Source organism: Carassius carassius, chromosome 6 (assembly GCF_963082965.1).
Source record: "Carassius carassius chromosome 6, fCarCar2.1, whole genome shotgun sequence".
NCBI lineage: Eukaryota > Metazoa > Chordata > Actinopteri > Cypriniformes > Cyprinidae > Carassius > Carassius carassius.
The window spans coordinates 2,786,469-2,803,047 of NC_081760.1; the positions used below are offsets into that span (position 1 = coordinate 2,786,469).

Below are 16,579 nucleotides of genomic sequence, written 5' to 3' on the forward strand. Positions count from 1 at the left end.
GGTCTCTCTGAAGATGAGCTCCCACTTACTGTGGTTGCCAGGTAGTAGGCCTCACCAGGCCTCCCTGGAGATTTAGCTCCCACATACTGTGCATCTCCTCCCCATAGCATATTGTGGTTTTCAGATAGTAGGCTTCACCAGGTCTCTCTGAAGGTGAGCTCCCACGTTCGGTGGTCGCCAGGTAGTAGGCCTCACCAGGCCTCCCTGGAGATTTAGCTCCCACATACTGTGCGTCTCCTCTATATAGCATATAGCATATTGTGGTTTTCAGATAGTAGGCTTCACCAGGTCTCTCTGAAGGTGAGCTCCCACGTTCGGTGGTCGCCAGGTAGTAGGCCTCACCAGGCCTCCCTGGAGATTTAGCTCCCACATACTATGCGTTTCCACGGAATAGCATGTTGTGGCTTTTTCAGATAGTAGGCTTCACCAGGTCTCTCTGAAGACGAGCTCCCACATACTGTGGTTGCCAGGTAGTAGGCCTCACCAGGCCTCCCTGGAGATTTAGCTCCCACAGGCTATGCGTTTCCACGGAATAGCATATTGTGGCTTTTTCAGATAGTAGGCTTCACCAGGTCTCTCTGAAGATGAGCTCCCACATACTGTGGTTGCCAGGTAGTAGGCCTCACCAGGCCTCCGTGGAGATTTAGCTCCCACATACTATGCGTTTCTACGGAATAGCTCCGCTTCGTTCCCTTTCTTGGGATGATTCGCCCCGGTGTTCCTTGGGCTTCATCCAACCGGTGTGTACTTATTGTACACCCCAAGCCCCCTCAACTTGGGGGGGCTGTGTGGGCAATTCTCGGGTAGTTCAGCAGCGCTCCCCTTTTCTGAAAGGGTCACCTATGAGCATGCGGCTCGGAGCTCGGAGTCTTCCTCTCTTGGGAGACTGATTCCCGGTTCTTCAGAGCGCTCCAGTACCACATACTGTTTGAGACGCTCTGTGAGAGCAGGCATCCTGCTGAGGCAGGGGCTGAGGCCTCCAATTGCTCTGCTCCCGGGCCATTCTTCTACGAGCTGCTCTGACAGAGTTCCACGAGAACCCCTCCTTAGAACAGTATTTGTAAATCCATGTTATGGTAAGTGTGCACGGGAGTCTTTGCGCACTTTCTGAAATCCACATTGTGGTAAGTTCGCACGCTAGTCGCTGCGTTCTTTCTAAAATCCCTAGATGGTAAGGGCTTCGCGCTGCTGCTTCGTGCCCTTTCTTGAGTTGGTTTAAGCCCCGTTCATCTTGGGCACCACTCCACCTATCTAGAACAGGGCGCCGCTACTAGAGTGCTGTGGGGACAGCCCTTTCGGCAGGTTTTGCGAAAGCTAGCAGTAGCCCCTGTGTGACAGGCAAAGACTTGGTAGAGGAAAGTGCCAGGCTCTTAGCCGTATCCCTTTAAAGGAATCTCTGTGATTCCAAGCCTTTAGCTCTACCCCGGGCCAGGGCCCTACAAGATAAGTTGGGTATGTAGCTTAGGCCTTTGGCCGTAAGGGATAATGTCATAAGGCAGCCGTCAGACCGTCCCAGGGGCGACTCCCGGTGAAGAGAAAGCGGTAGAGTTGGTACTTAGTGTTTGCCATGATTATGGTCTGCACTCCCCTCAGCATGGCGGCGTGGGTATACTGTTCCCCATAGTGTCCCCTCAGAGGACGCAGTTCGAAGTTCCCTTGAAAGGGAACATCTCAGGTTACGAATGTAACCATGGTTCCCTGAGAGAGAACGAGACACTGCGTCCTCTAGCTCCCTGCCATGCTTCGGACGCAAGCTTCACGAAGAAGATAGTGACGGGTCCTACGGGCGCGTATTTATAGTCGCGCTGGTAGTGACGTCAGAGGCTGTCGCCGGCCAACACGTTGGCGTTTTTCAAAGTATGCTTCAGACACGGGTCACGACGAGGTGTTCCCCATAGTGTCCCCTCAGAGGACGCAGTGTCTCGTTCCCTCTCAGGGAACCATGGTTACATTCGTAACCTGAGACGTTTTCATGACTATGTTTTTAACACTCTTAAGTACTTAAGTATATTATTTAAAATCCCATGCTACGTGTACTGTGTTAACCTAACTGAGACTTGTTATAGCACTTATATATCATTGCTCTTTTTGTTGTTTTTGATTGCTTCCACTTTCCTCATCTGTAAGTTGCTTTGGATAAAAGCGTCTGCTAAATGAATAAATGTAAATGTAAGTACACTCTTATAAAGTGTACTATGTAATAATGATCAATTAAATGTTTTCCTAATTTATTTAAATACATAGAATACAAAATTCAATATAAATTATATAGTATATAGTATATTTGATTTTTCCATAAATGCTTATCAGTACATTTGGCATTTCAAAGACAACATATGTAACTGTGACATGATGTACTTAAAAGTCCTACTTAAGTGCATTAAAAAAAAAACCTTCTATAGTTCAAGTAATTGCATTTATTCTAAATTAAAATTTAAACATCACATAATGTAATAGAAGTGTAGTCTCACACATGTGTTGTCCATGTTTGTTCAGGTGTATGTGTATACCTGTGAGTGGGATACAGGACACTCCAGCATCCTCTGTGTGGTCACAGTTGTGCTCCCCCCAGGCGGTTTTTGGACACTGCTCTATGGAAAGCTCATTTCCTGTGCAGCTCACTTCATCCAAAAATACTTGCCCTGAGCCTGCACCGAAATATGCTCCCACCCAAGCCTTAGCAATGCCCCTGAACACATCCATCAGAAAGTATTATTTTAAAAAAAACAACACTTTAATTCAAATTCAAATCACTGAAATTCCATACAACTCAAAGGTGGTGAAACAACTGCTGTGTTGAAAACAATTATTGCTGCCATTGAACATGCCAATTTTTCCAGCTGATCTGGAGTCATTCGTTTACATAGTCATTAGAAAACCATAGGGAGCTGTTTGTGTGTGTGCGGGTGCATCTCGCAGCAGGTGGCTGTTAACGATCCAACTTCCTGTTGAATCAAGTTCCTCCTGAAGACTGACATTGTCCAGTATGTTTATTATGTATATTATGATTCAGATGAGCTTCTTCTCATACTGAAGAACTTCCTTTGTGGAAAAAGTGCAATAAGGAATATTGAATATGCACTTGTAGTATCTTAAATGTATTTGCAAAAAAAATAAAAAATACTTGCAGATAAATTATTACTTACTCTTAACACACCTACAGTAAGTACCCTTTTAAATTCCCCATGAAATCATGAATATGTTAGCCATAAGGTTATCTATAAGATCAAAACAATGACAAAATTTGCATTTAGAAGATGTAAGCATTCAAAACTTAAAGTCTCACACTTCAGCAAATACGGATCAACGATTTTGATGGCATCACCCTGAACTTCAGCTTCTCACCAGATTTTCTGTCCAATCAAATGCTCTCTAGAATCCAAAGCGTCCCACCCCCTCCACTATAAATATATGCTGAAACTGTGGCAAACACCACTAACGAGAAGAAGAGATTACACCGATGCCATGCACCATCATAAATGACACACTTTTCAAACTATACATCCTCAGCATCATTATAATCACTGTTTTGCTTTAGTAGCAGCTAAATATTGTATATTAAGGGCTAATCTGTTAGAATGTGGCTGACATAAGCTGTCAAATGCAGCTTTACCGAGCTCAGTGGCTCTGGCCAAAGCTGTGATATAAACAAAATGCTATTGGCGGTTTAAAATAGGGGGCGGGGCTGCTCGATATGTCCCACCCTGTCTTCCTGTTTCAGTTAAAATTACGTCAACTCATAGAATAACACTGGGTGTTTCACAGGACTTCAGTGGATCTTTAGAAGTCCACTTTCTAATAATGTCAAATTTTGATATAATATGCTTTTGTCATGCTTTGAAGAAGTAGATTTATTTGGATGTGAACTCATTTTTTAAAGCACATGTAAAATACTTGATAATTTTTTTAATTGTAGTGTACATTTAAAAAATATATATTTTTTATAACACTTACATTTAGAGAAGTAGAAAATTCTCTCAAGATGTGCTTAAGTCCTACAAAGGTGGGTCAAAAAAGTACTCTAAAGTTCGTCTAACTGCATTTATTATAAAATATTTATAATTATAATACATTTTCATTTAATTGCAATTAACATGCAGTTAAGTTCCCAAAAACATTGCATTCAGTGTGCTCTTAAGTATATTGTTTTAAAGTATATTAATTTTTTTTTTTTTAAAGAGCCTGTTCCTATAATATAATCCAAATTTATACTAAGCAAACACAAAGTTACTATCCATGTCACAAAACATGGTGATTGTGTAATTGGGTGTTTCTTGTTGTTCTCTTACACTTGCAGTAAATGGCTTATAATTTAGGACAGTGAGAGCAGAACAGAATTGTTTAATGTACCAAAAAAAAAAATTCTTACAGAAATTGTGCATTAATATACGTTTCAGCCCTGAAGGATAAAATCACTCCTTGATTCAGTCTATTACAATTGTTTATGCTAGTATATACATCTTTTTAATTTAACGACCTTCACGTTGATTTGCAGGCAAAATGGGTCACTGCATTACACAGAAGGAAATGAAAGAGAAAAACAGCCTGTAGGTGTAACACTCCGAAATCAAATTGTTTCAAGTATGCTAGAGAGCTGCATTAAGAGTGTGCTATGAGATTATATATATTTTTAATTCTTTCTGTGATTAATAGGCAATCAAGCACAAAGTTCAGCAGTCAATAATCAGTGAAAGTTGAGAGGCAAAAAACGTGTGCTCGAACCTACACGTTTTATTCAACTGGAGTTTTTCCACTCAATAGAAAGCCCTTCACATGAGTGATTATTATGCAAACTCACACACCTGCAGAGCTTACTTTTGGGCACCATTTGTTACGCCCGTCACCACCGGTATAATCAACCTGATTCACATCTTGATCTTTCCATTCTTCTGTAATTCCTTTCGTCTCTCTAAATCACCCTTCACGCCTCTTTGCCCTCTCGTTCTGTGTTCCTCTGGCTCTCATCCTCTCATTATCTCCATTTTCTGTCTGTCTCTCACTTTCTTACCGAGAACACTTCAGCTTTGCGTCGCAAGAAAATATTTCACATTTTTATGCAAAGAAGACACTTTACTCCTCTCTTTGCCACTCTCTGGCTAACACTACTACCTCGTCTCTATTCTCCTTCTATTTTCACACATCTCAGTTGTAAACAATGCCCTTGTGATCCTCTGAATTGACAATTTGTTCCCAAAAAACTGGTCAAGCCTGTATGGCTATGTTCAGACAGGCAGATTTATATATAGCTCAAATTTGTTTATTTATTTATTTATTATTATTTTTTGAGATGTTAATTCAGTAATTAATTAATAATTAATTTGTAATAATCAAAATCAAAAATATAATGAATAATAATGCATATAAATTAAATAAAATTTTTAAATACAAATTGTATTTTCTTTCTTTTTATATCTTTTTCTATTATTATTATGGAAACCAATATCGATTTAGCAGATATTTTCTACTAGAGCGCTAAAAACTAATAATAGTTAATAATCGCATCCAAAATAAAATTTTAAATAATATATGTGTGTAATGTGTTTATTGTGTTTATATATATATATATATATATATATATATATACACATGCATGTATATACTTAAAAAATATATGTAATATATTTATATAGTATAAATCATATATAAATATGAGTAAACTTTTATTTTGAATGCGATTAATTGCGATAAATCAATTTGACAGCTTTATTTACTACACTATTTACAGAGATATTTCCTATCTGAATTTATCTGATTTCATTACTTCTAAAACGACTGAATTGAATTTGAAAACCAAAATGGATACAGTTGGACTTAGTATCTGTTTTTAGAGCTGTTAATTAATTAATTATAATTAATTAATTCAGAATGATTAACTATTCAAAACAAATAATTAATAATAAAAATATATTAATATTTGTTTATATTTATTTTATCAGTTAATCAGCATATCATGTTATTTTTTTTGTATCTAAACCGCATGAATATGTGGTTTGAAATGTGATTCAATGCATTGCATTCCAAAAGTAAGATCAGATTTCAAGTGTTTTTGCATGCAATAGCATACACATAGCACACTAGTGTCTACAGTTATGTCTGAATTCATACATTCTCACGAGTGACATTAACTATGTATTGAATGCCAAGAAAGCACATACATGAACGTTGTGTTGTCTGATGTGTCTTATGATTCCAGTGCCATGATAAGAGTGTGTTTTTATTTTCTTCATATATGTGTACATATAGATTCAATCTGCATGGATATGATTTCATTACCTATAAGACAAGTGAATAGGATCTGTGTGTGTGTGTGTGTGTGTGATACACACACACACACAGAATGATACGCGGCTGATGTGCTGGAAATATCAACTAATAAATGTGTGTGTGTGTGTGTGTGTGTGTGTGTGTGTGTGTGTGTGTGTGTGTGTGTGTGTGTGTGTGTGTGTGTGCTCTTGTTTTTGTGACATATCACAATTCTGTATAATGATATGGGTATGACACAGGTATTACAAGGAGAGGGTGACTTATGAGGACATAACCCATGTCCCCATTTTTCAAAACGCTTATATATCATACAGAATGAGTTTTTTTTAGAAAGTAAAGTTTCCTGTGAGGGTTAGGGTTAGGTGTAGGGTTGGTGAAGGTCCATAGAATATACAGTTTGTACAGTATAAAAACCATTACGCCTATGGGATGGACACACTTTTCACAAAAACAAACATGTGTGTGTGTGTGTGTGTGTGTGTGGGTGTGGGTGTGGGTGTTTTACCCCAACCCCAGCTGCCTGCAGACCACCTCAGCATCATTATCGTCCCACTGGTCATCACACACTGTGCCCCACTGTCCTGCATGATACACCTCTACTCTGCCCTCATACACTGACGGCCCACCAGAGAGACGAACTGGGACGAACACTGAAGCTAAACACACACACACATACTTCAAGTTATTTTCTTGAGAGTATTTATTTGTGATTATATGCGTGTTTATGTACAGATTGTGTGAGCGTGTACATACCCTCCACTGGCGTGCAGGAGACAGCAGCCGCCTGATGGTTAACACACTCTCCTCTGTTCCAGACGGTGCGACTGCACTGCAGAAGGTCCTCTTCCTGTCCCTCACAGCCCACCGACTGCCAGTGAACTACAGACACCACCAGACGGGACAGAGGACTCACACGTGCACGCGCTCTATAGCTGAGACAGAAAGGGACAATAGTGTCATTTTTGATTCATTTGATTTCTTTACTTGAGTCTTTTCCCAGCTATCATTATATTTATTTTTTACAGTGTTTTAGCTGTTCTGTAAATGGTAGCGAACATGTTTTGAACTCAGAGGGGCTAAGATCCTAATATGACGGTATGCTGCTCATGAAACAGTTCTGATTATTGGTGAATATTATATATGACTATTGTTATATGTTGAAAGCACTTCATTTCAATATTTTTGTTTTATTAAATATTTTTTTTGGAAAACATTTTTTCAGGATTCTCTGATGAATAGAAAGTTCAAAAGAACAGCATTTATTTGACATAAAAATCCGTACTAACAATATAAAATTCGCTCTTTAAAAAAAACTTTTGAAACAATAATGAACAACATTAAGAGTCTTAGTAGGTTTAATGCTATTTATATACTATTTAATAGTGTGCAAAGATACATACTGCAAATATAGTACAAGTGATATGACAGTATGTTATCCACATTATATGTCTGTGTGTGTATGTGTATTACCCCTGTCCCAGCTGTCGACACACCACAGCGGCATCTCGCTCATCCCAGCCGTTACTGCAGATGGTTCCCCACACACCATTCAGATACACTTCTACTGTACCTTCCAACTTGGATCTGCCTCCCTGCAGTCGCAAAGAACCTGTAAACGCACACAAAGTCAAAGGGTTAAACATGAGAGTGCTGTTGACCTTCACTGCTCAGGCAGGTGATGAAAGTGAATGTTCTGCAAACATTTGGTTCCACTGGTCTCTGTAATTTTGATAAATAGGTGCATTACAAATGTTCCCATAGTTACACAGCAAGAAAACATTAATCCAAGACTTGCTTTATGTGACGACAGAGGAATGCTTTCACCTCTACATGAGTTCTAGTCGTTTCTATAATAAATGTGTGTGTGTTTGTGCATGTGATACTACAAATTATTGCAGCTATAATGTGTGTCATGAAAACAATGTGAGCTATTGAGTACAGCAGTACAATCAGGTCTATTATAAAGCCAGTTAATGCAGATGAGAAAAACTTTTCTTTTTTTAAATACATTCTAACCATTCTAAATGGAATATTCCCAGATTTAAAGTATATTCATTTGCAGTTGTGCCTCAAAGAGCTATTTTTAGTTTTTGTATATACTCTGGCAAGTTTTGGATGTGAATAAACTTTATAATTCAGAGATAATAACAACCAATTTAAAGTAAATTACTAGTAATTCAAGTAATTAATTTTTATATCATTTATAGCATGCACCATGTAAGATGTATTAGAGTTACCCAACACCTAAAATTAAATACATGAAATATATCAATGTAAACTTGCATTAGAATTTTTTTGATTGTTTTTCAAAATTTGGTCACAACAGTATGAATATATATCCACTTGCTACTGGAACAGACGTCTGTGTGTGAAAGCCCTTTTCATGCATTAAGTGTTTACAGTATGTGCAGCCCAGCTGCTGCATTCAGAGCTGTAATAAATCACACACAGTAGGCTACACACACACACACACACACGATGGCAGCACATGTTCTTCAAACATTTCAGCGCTTCAAAACATTCACAGAATGTTTGGAAAATGATACGCGGCTGATGTGCTGGAAATATCAACTAATAAAATACCAAAATATTTAAATAGACTCAATCGGTTCCCATTTAATATGCATTAAGACATTGAGCAAATGTTAACATTCAAAGTGCTTTGAAACTAGGCTAATAATAATATTGGAAAGAAAAAAAATTCAAAAATAGTTAATATGGTAAGTTTATGGAGGAACTCAATTAAACATTTATTTATTTTATTTATTTATTAACATTTTTATAGCCTATACTTAAATACAGAAATTGAATTTTTAAATCGAAATAATTCATTGGAGTAAAAAGTGACACATTCCTCCAAGTCTCTTGTATACAGTAAATTATATTATGTCTTCAAAGCTAGTTATTCTCTCGTGTCGTCACAAAAGTCATACTTTTGCAAATACTAATTAAGCTTTCCTTCAATGAACATATTACTGCTTTAGTTAAGAAACTTAAAGTTAAGCTCGGCTTCTATTACAGAAATAAATCTTGCTTTACTTTTAGTGCTAAGAAGAAACTTGTGGAAGCTACTTTTCTGCCTGTAATTGATTATGGAGATATATTGTACATGCATGCTGCATTTTCCATCCTGCGTCATGTTGATTCAGTTTACCATGCATCACTTCGATTTATAACAAATACAAAGTCCCTTACCCATCACTGCATTCTTTATGATTTAGTTGGTTGGACATCACTTAAAATTCGTAGACAACAGCACTGGTATATCTTTATTTATAAAGCTATACTTGGCAAATTTCCACTGTACCTCTGTAACCTCCTCTCTGTTTGCTCTGGTACCTATCAGCTACGCTCCTCAAAGTGGTTGCTTTTTAAGGTGCCACGAGTTAAAACCGAATTGGGAAAAACTGCTTTTTCTTATTTAGCACCTTGGGGGTGGAATAATCTACAAAAAGAGCTAAAGTTAGAAACCCTTATGTCCATAAATGAATTTAAAACTACTGTAAAGAGTGTTGTGATGGAGACATGTTCTTGTTTTTCTTGAGAGTCTCATTGTGTTTTTATATTTTTATTTTTAACATTTTGTACTTCTTCTTTGTACGTGAAAATGTAATTTGGTGTTTATGTATGCATTTTGTGTGCTTTGGCTGCTACCTTGGCCAGGTCTCTCTTGTAAAAGAGATTCTGAATCTCAATGGGACCTCCTGGTTAAATAAAGGTATAATAATAAAATACTGTCTGACTGTCCAGATAAACCGTAACAGCGCACTGACTCTCTCTCGCGCGCACGCTCCAGCTGGGCAGCTCGAGACCTGCAGGAGACTCGCTCGTGCACAAAAATTAATAACTTCTAGAGAGCTACTGTTGCAACAGTAATGACATTAAATTACACAGACTGCTGCTGGAGATGGTTGTCTCAAAGTAAAACGTCCCAGTGCGCCGGATGAGAGCGCTCGCTTTGTTCTCAGAGTAGGTGCTACCTGAGACGACTGCAGTCACGCCATCGGCGTTTCAGAGTAGCGCGGTCACGCCATCTGCGCTTCAAGTTTATTGCGCGTCGACTCGGCGGTGCATGGTACATTAACGTGGGAGCGCTACAGTCTAATTATTTTAGTAAATCCTGCTTCGGTTGTCATATTTATTCATATTCATAAGAATGACTGAATTCATTCACGTTACCTGAGACGCGCATACCTTTCCCATGCGTGGACACATTGAAGTTTGAACATGTCTTAGCTTGCTTGCGTGCCTTGCACTGATTTAATTCTGAATCATAGGTTTAGCAGACGATAAACAGAAAACAAACATTATACTAAGGTCACTCTTAAGAAATCTTGAACCCAATGGCGCGTGCAGGTAACTCTTGAAAATGAAACACACTTGTCGCGCAGATTAGGCTATAAGTTATTATAAATGGCTGCTTTTACAAATAAGATAATTCTGTCTGGTACATACCTTGCTTGCAGTCGCAGTAGCCCCAGTCAATGCGTCCCCGGTTGTTTGTAAAGAAGCACCAGGGCCGAATTCTCGCGTCCGGGTTTCGACAGAAGCTATGATCCCCAAGTCCTTTCCCCGAATACCGCTCTATAACACCGGGCACATTGCTCCAGTTAATGCATTTCACGCCTGACTCGGTTGAGTCTATGGATCCCTCGTAAAAGCCCGCTTTCCCTCTGCTCTGAATACAGTCGGTGAACGGAGAGCCGTCACTGCGCGCGAGGAGCAGCAGAAAGAAGATGATGAAGAGAAACCGACAACTCACATCCATCACGATCAACCACTATCAGCATAACCATAACAACAATAACAGTTCCTCTCCAGCCTATGTGGAGACATGCTCCTTGAGTGGTCTCATCTTGTCTTTTGTCTGTTGCCGCCGGAGCAGCTCGGAAGCGGATCAGTGAAACAGAAACCGGGGAAGCCCGGGGCTTAACGACTCATGCATCATTACAAGTTTCACAAAAGAAGATCTAAAGCAATAATGATGTCGAGTGTCAAGGTGCAGAATAACCCGTATAGTAGATATAGTGCAAATAAATTGTAAAAAGATTTCCACTGACACGTTATCTCAGTTTCAGTCATCACTGTCGGTGTGAAATCTTGTGTTCATTCATGCATTCAGGGAGAAGCGTATTGACCAGCAGCCGAGCCCAGGTCATGTCTGCCCTCTTGTGTAAGTAAAATATAACCAAGAGTCACTGCTGCATATGTCTGTGTGTAGGCCTACAGGTATGTCATTTTGTAATAAAACATCTGTTCAAAAGCGTGTGCTCAGTAAGATTTTGAAAGAATTCAGTACTTGCATTCGCCAAGGATGCAAACTGATCAAAGATGACAGTAAAGAAATGTATAATGTAACAAAAGCTAATTATAAAAAAAAAAGAATAAATAAATGCTGTTCTTTTTAACTTTCTGATCAGCAGAGAATCCTGAAAAATGTATCAGTTTTGACAAAAATGTTACACTGAATCAGCATAGAAAGATTTCTAAGCATGGAATAATAGCTATTAAAAATTCAACTTTGCTGTATAAATGAATAAATATATTAAAATAGAAAACAGTATAGAACACAATTGTCAGAATAAGAATAAAAGAAATTGAATAGAATCAAATAATAACGTCTTTAAAATACTAAGGATAAGTGAATTTAGGATTTTTAAGAAAATTATTTCTTAGATACAAAATAGTATGTAAAATAAACAAAATCTAATGGCAAAAAATAGGAGGTAAATAGGAGGTGAAAATCAATGGATAAATAAATGTGACCAAACTGGCACGGAAATTGCTTTCACTTTGAAATTGAATGTGAACACTTTAGCCTACTAGTTAGGCTTTTTTCAAAACATTTACAAACTTCCAAAAATGTCATAATACAAACTGTAATGGAAGAAATATTTTAATGAAAAATAAAGTAAATAAAAATAAAAACGCTAGAAAATGTGGATAAACATTATATTTTACAAACAAAAGTCAGTTATAAATATAAGAAAATTGTGGATGAAATATTTCCCCAGTAATAACTGACGTCATTGTATGCGTCTAGCAGCGTGATGATGTAAAATACGCGCGACGGCTCCTCACGTCGAGGTTTTCAATACAATTTACCGCTCAATTGTTTACACCAAATAATTGTATCATAATTAATCTCCCTGGAAAATACCGTTGACATGAACAGCCGGCTGCAGGAAATACGTGAAAGACAGAAGCTCAGACGGCAGCTTCTTGCACAACAGGTGAAGAAACACGACTTTTCACCGCATAATGCCAGTTTAAATGTGTTCGCGAGGTTTGAGTACTGCGATTGTGCTTTATGAAGTTAATGTTTGTTTCTCGTAGCTCGGCGCAGAGAGTCCCGACAGCATCGGTGCTGTTCTCAATAGTAAAGATGAACAAAAAGAGATCGAAGAGACCAGAGAGACGTGCAGGTAACGTTATAGACACATGTTTGAAAACGTGATATGGAAGTAAGAGTATAAAGACAGAATTAAGTCGTCCCCCGAATTGATCAAAGTAGGGCACTGTTGCAGTAAGCAAAGGTTACTTTAAACTTCTCAAATCAGAACAGTGCTAGTAATGATGGGGGTTATATACCTCTGGTATGTATTCTTGTGTTTACTGCAGGGCTTCGTTTGACACGTCACTTCCTGTTGCTAAAAGAAAGTGTCTGACTGAAGGTGAAGACCCGGAGTTGGATGTGGAGGAGCAGAAGGTGAGTGAGTACTGATCAGCTGTAAACCTGAGTGCTGTTTAGATGAGATCAGGGCAAGGCTGTAGATAACTGATCCTGGATCTGCTGTGTGATGTTCCAGGAAGATGTTGAGCTCCAGCAGCAGCAACAGCAGCAGCAGCAGCAGCAGCAGCAGGAGGAGAGCGGACCGTATGAGGAGGTGTACAAAGACTCCAGCACCTTCCTTAAGGTAGATTTAAACACAATCCAAAATGATCGTGCAGTATGTTGGTGATGCTTTTTAGAATAACAACTATGAAGTTTTTTACAAGCCATGGTGACTCTTTAGAATAATGGTCCATTAGTTAATGTTAGTTAACTCCTTTAGTTAACATGATCTAAGCAAGAACAATCCTTTACAGCATTTATGAATCTTAGTTGATGTTAATTTCAACATTTTCTAATTCTAATTCTAATTTTCTTTATTCAAATCAGAAGTTGTGCTTGTTAACATTAGTTAATGCACTGTGAATTAGCATTGCCTAACAATGAATAACTGTATTTTCATTAACAAAGATTAATAAATACAGTAATGTGTTGTTTATTGTTTGTTCATTACAAACAATAAACATTAACTAATGGAACATTATTCAAAAGTGTTATTTTTGTTTTTTAAAAAGCTCATGATAGTAACACTTTTTGTTTCACAGGGCACTCAGAGTTTAAATCCTCACAACGATTACTGCCAACACTTTGTGGACACAGGTCATAGACCTCAGAACTTTATCCGAGATGGAGGTAAATGGTCCTATGGATCATTGTTTTTGTGTTTTTCTTCCTCTCTCGTATCCAGATGTTAGACTGTGTCAGTTGTGTTCTCTGTTGTGCTTCAGGTTTGGCTGACAGATTTGAGGAGTACCCAAAACAAAGAGAGCTCATCCGACTCAAAGATGAGCTCATCGCTGCCACCAACACCCCACCGATGTAAGAAAACCTGCTTTCAGACAATGCCAAATAAAACCGATGCTTGAGACCTGTCTAATAGACCTTAGTCAAGGTATCGGCATATTTAATCAAGTTTGTGAGGGATGGAGGTACATGCTTTCAGTAGATGTTACTGTTCTTTTACAACGAACCAATTGTTCAGCTGATAAACAAAGTGTTCAGTAGACAAAAGCTCAATAAAAGTTTTGGAAGTTGTAAAAATAACATGATATAGGACTTTTATACAGTGCTGTCAAGTCTGCAAGTCTATCCCGCAATCTTCATTTTCATCCAAGTTAAATTCTATATAGCATCGAAGGTCTGTTATATGTCTCATTTGCATGTATTTCTGAATATATAAATGTATTTTGTATGTCAGGTATCTGCAGGCAGATCCGGACACGTTTGATCTGAGAGATTTGAAGTGTAAATTTGACGTGCTTCTGATAGAGCCTCCATTGGAGGAGTATTACAGAGAGTCAGGCATCATAGCCAACGAGCGCTTCTGGACCTGGGATGATGTGAGTTAAAGAAATGTGCATTGGAAAACATATGGAAATGGTTTTTAGTTATATATACTTATTTTACAATTATAATTATTTTTGGTATAGATCATGAAGCTCAACATAGAGGAAATCTCATCTATTCGCTCTTTTGTGTTCCTGTGGTGTGGTTCAGGGGAAGGCCTCGATCTTGGCCGAATGGTACATATCTTACAAACAAATACAGTCATTGTCTGTGAGAGTGTTACAAATTTGAACATCTTTCTCGCTTCTCTCTCAGTGTCTGAGGAAATGGGGCTTCAGGCGATGTGAAGACATTTGTTGGATCAAGACCAACAAAAATAATCCTGGCAAGACCAAAACGCTCGACCCTAAGGCAGTCTTCCAGAGAACTAAGGTAGAAGACACTGTCTGTCCTGATTGGTTAGTGCAATGTGCAAACCATAACAATAAGTTGCTACTAATTAAAAACAATTTTTTTGTGTGTGCATTCAGGAGCACTGTCTGATGGGTATCAAAGGCACAGTTAGACGCAGCACAGATGGCGATTTCATTCATGCCAATGTGGATATAGATCTGATCATTACAGAGGAGCCAGAGATGGGCAATATTGAGAAGCCAGTCGAGATTTTCCACATCATTGAACACTTCTGCTTGGGCCGTCGACGGCTGCACCTGTTTGGCAGAGACAGTACCATCAGGCCAGGTTAGATATGCCCTACTTCTACTAAAAGAAATAGTTTATCATAAATCATTATTTACCCGCCTTCATATAGTTCCTGTATGATATATTCTGTGGAACAAACTTTAAAAGTGATAATACAGTATGACACGAAAGGCAGTTCTTTGTATTATATTATATTATACACTACTGTTGAAAAAACAAACAAAAAACAATTGAGGCTTGTAAGATTTTTTAATGTTTTTGATTATTTTTTTATGTCTATAATTCTCACCAATGCTGCATTTATTTGATTAAGATACATTAAAACACTAATTTTGAGAAATATCATTAGTTCAAAATAACTGTTTATATTTTAAATTCTAATTAATTCCTTTGAGGCAAAGCTGAATATTCGGCATCAATACTCCAGTCTTAAGTGTCACATGATCCTTCAGAAATCATTCTAAGATGCTGATTTGCCGCTCAAGGAACATTTCCTTTATCACATTTGGTTTTTCAGATTCCTTAATAAACAGAAAGTTTAAAAGAACAGCATTTATTTGAATAAATCTTTTTGTAAATTTATAAATGTCTTCACTGTTACATTTGATCAATTTCTCTGTGCTGAGTTAAAGTATTAATTTCCTAACTGACCCCAATTGCTAGTGTACTGATCTAGCTCTGATTTAATGTTGTGCATGATTTCAGGTTGGCTGACTGTGGGCCCCACGCTGACCAATAGCAACTTTAATGTGGAAGCGTATGCCGCCCACTTCAGTGAGCCCAACGCTTACTTATCTGGTTGCACTGAAGAAATCGAGAGACTCCGTCCCAAATCCCCGCCTCCTAAATCCATGGCAGAGCGAGGTGGGGGTTCACAGCGTGGAGGAAGGGGCGGTTCCGCTGTGGGAAGAGGAGATCGGGGTCGGGAGAGAAATCGGCCAAACTTTCGTGGAGATCGAGGTGGATTCAGAGGCCGTGGAGGCCCACACCGTGGATTTCCTCCCCGATGAAAGTGCACAACACACCAGCTTTGAGACTGGTAAACAGAAAATGGGATGATATTTTTTTGTACCTGAAATGAAAAAAGGTGTTGTTGCTTTCAGTGGGTAAAATTTTGTTAGCGTGTTAACTAAGAGCGTGATATTTGTACGAATATTATTCGACCTCAATTAAACCCTGTTTTCATTTTACAAAACTTTGAGCGGATTTATTTTTTATTTTTTGTATTATTAGTTAGGGGTGCGCGATAAATATCGGCCGATGATTAATGTGCATCTCGTCAGTAAAGCCGGTTCTCTAATCAGCGGTAAATTCCATCAGGTGCGTGATTTCACATAGAGCAGCTGTTACTACACAGAGCCGTTGTTAACTGACTAGCTGCGCAAATAAACGATGATAATGAACGTGGATTTGCGCAGTTACCGTGAAGTGACAGCTGCTCTATGTGAAATCACGCACCTGATGGAATTTACCGCTGATTAGATAACCGGCTTT

The 16,579-nt window shown here is 38.4% G+C and overlaps 2 protein-coding genes across 3 annotated transcripts in view; one reads left to right on the plus strand and one right to left on the minus strand.

Annotated features, from left to right (window-relative positions):
- LOC132142215 (neurotrypsin-like) overlaps positions 1-11,396 on the minus strand; it is a 36,888-nt gene extending 25,492 nt beyond the window's left edge. The window contains exons 1-5 of the mRNA XM_059551899.1: positions 10,720-11,396; positions 7,735-7,873; positions 7,018-7,196; positions 6,770-6,920; positions 2,511-2,689 (exon numbers count right to left, since the gene is read on the minus strand). Of these exons, the coding sequence (XP_059407882.1) occupies positions 2,511-2,689; positions 6,770-6,920; positions 7,018-7,196; positions 7,735-7,873; positions 10,720-11,032 (961 nt within the window). The 5' untranslated portion in view covers positions 11,033-11,396. The remainder of the gene's footprint in view (positions 1-2,510; positions 2,690-6,769; positions 6,921-7,017; positions 7,197-7,734; positions 7,874-10,719) is intronic.
- A 908-nt stretch (positions 11,397-12,304) lies between these two features.
- LOC132141804 (N6-adenosine-methyltransferase non-catalytic subunit) lies at positions 12,305-16,280 on the plus strand. 2 transcript variants are annotated; one of them, XM_059551468.1, is made up of 11 exons: positions 12,305-12,497; positions 12,601-12,689; positions 12,886-12,973; positions 13,074-13,181; positions 13,642-13,729; positions 13,825-13,915; positions 14,295-14,436; positions 14,527-14,619; positions 14,699-14,815; positions 14,914-15,124; positions 15,791-16,280. In XM_059551468.1, exons 1-11 carry the CDS (start codon positions 12,432-12,434, stop codon positions 16,093-16,095), a joined length of 1,398 nt encoding a protein of 465 aa, XP_059407451.1. In that variant the 5' UTR covers positions 12,305-12,431; the 3' UTR covers positions 16,096-16,280. The 2 variants fall into 2 exon arrangements, with proteins under 2 accessions (XP_059407451.1, XP_059407452.1); XM_059551469.1 differs by having other exon boundaries at positions 13,086-13,181.
- The last annotated feature ends 299 nt before the right edge of the window (positions 16,281-16,579 follow it).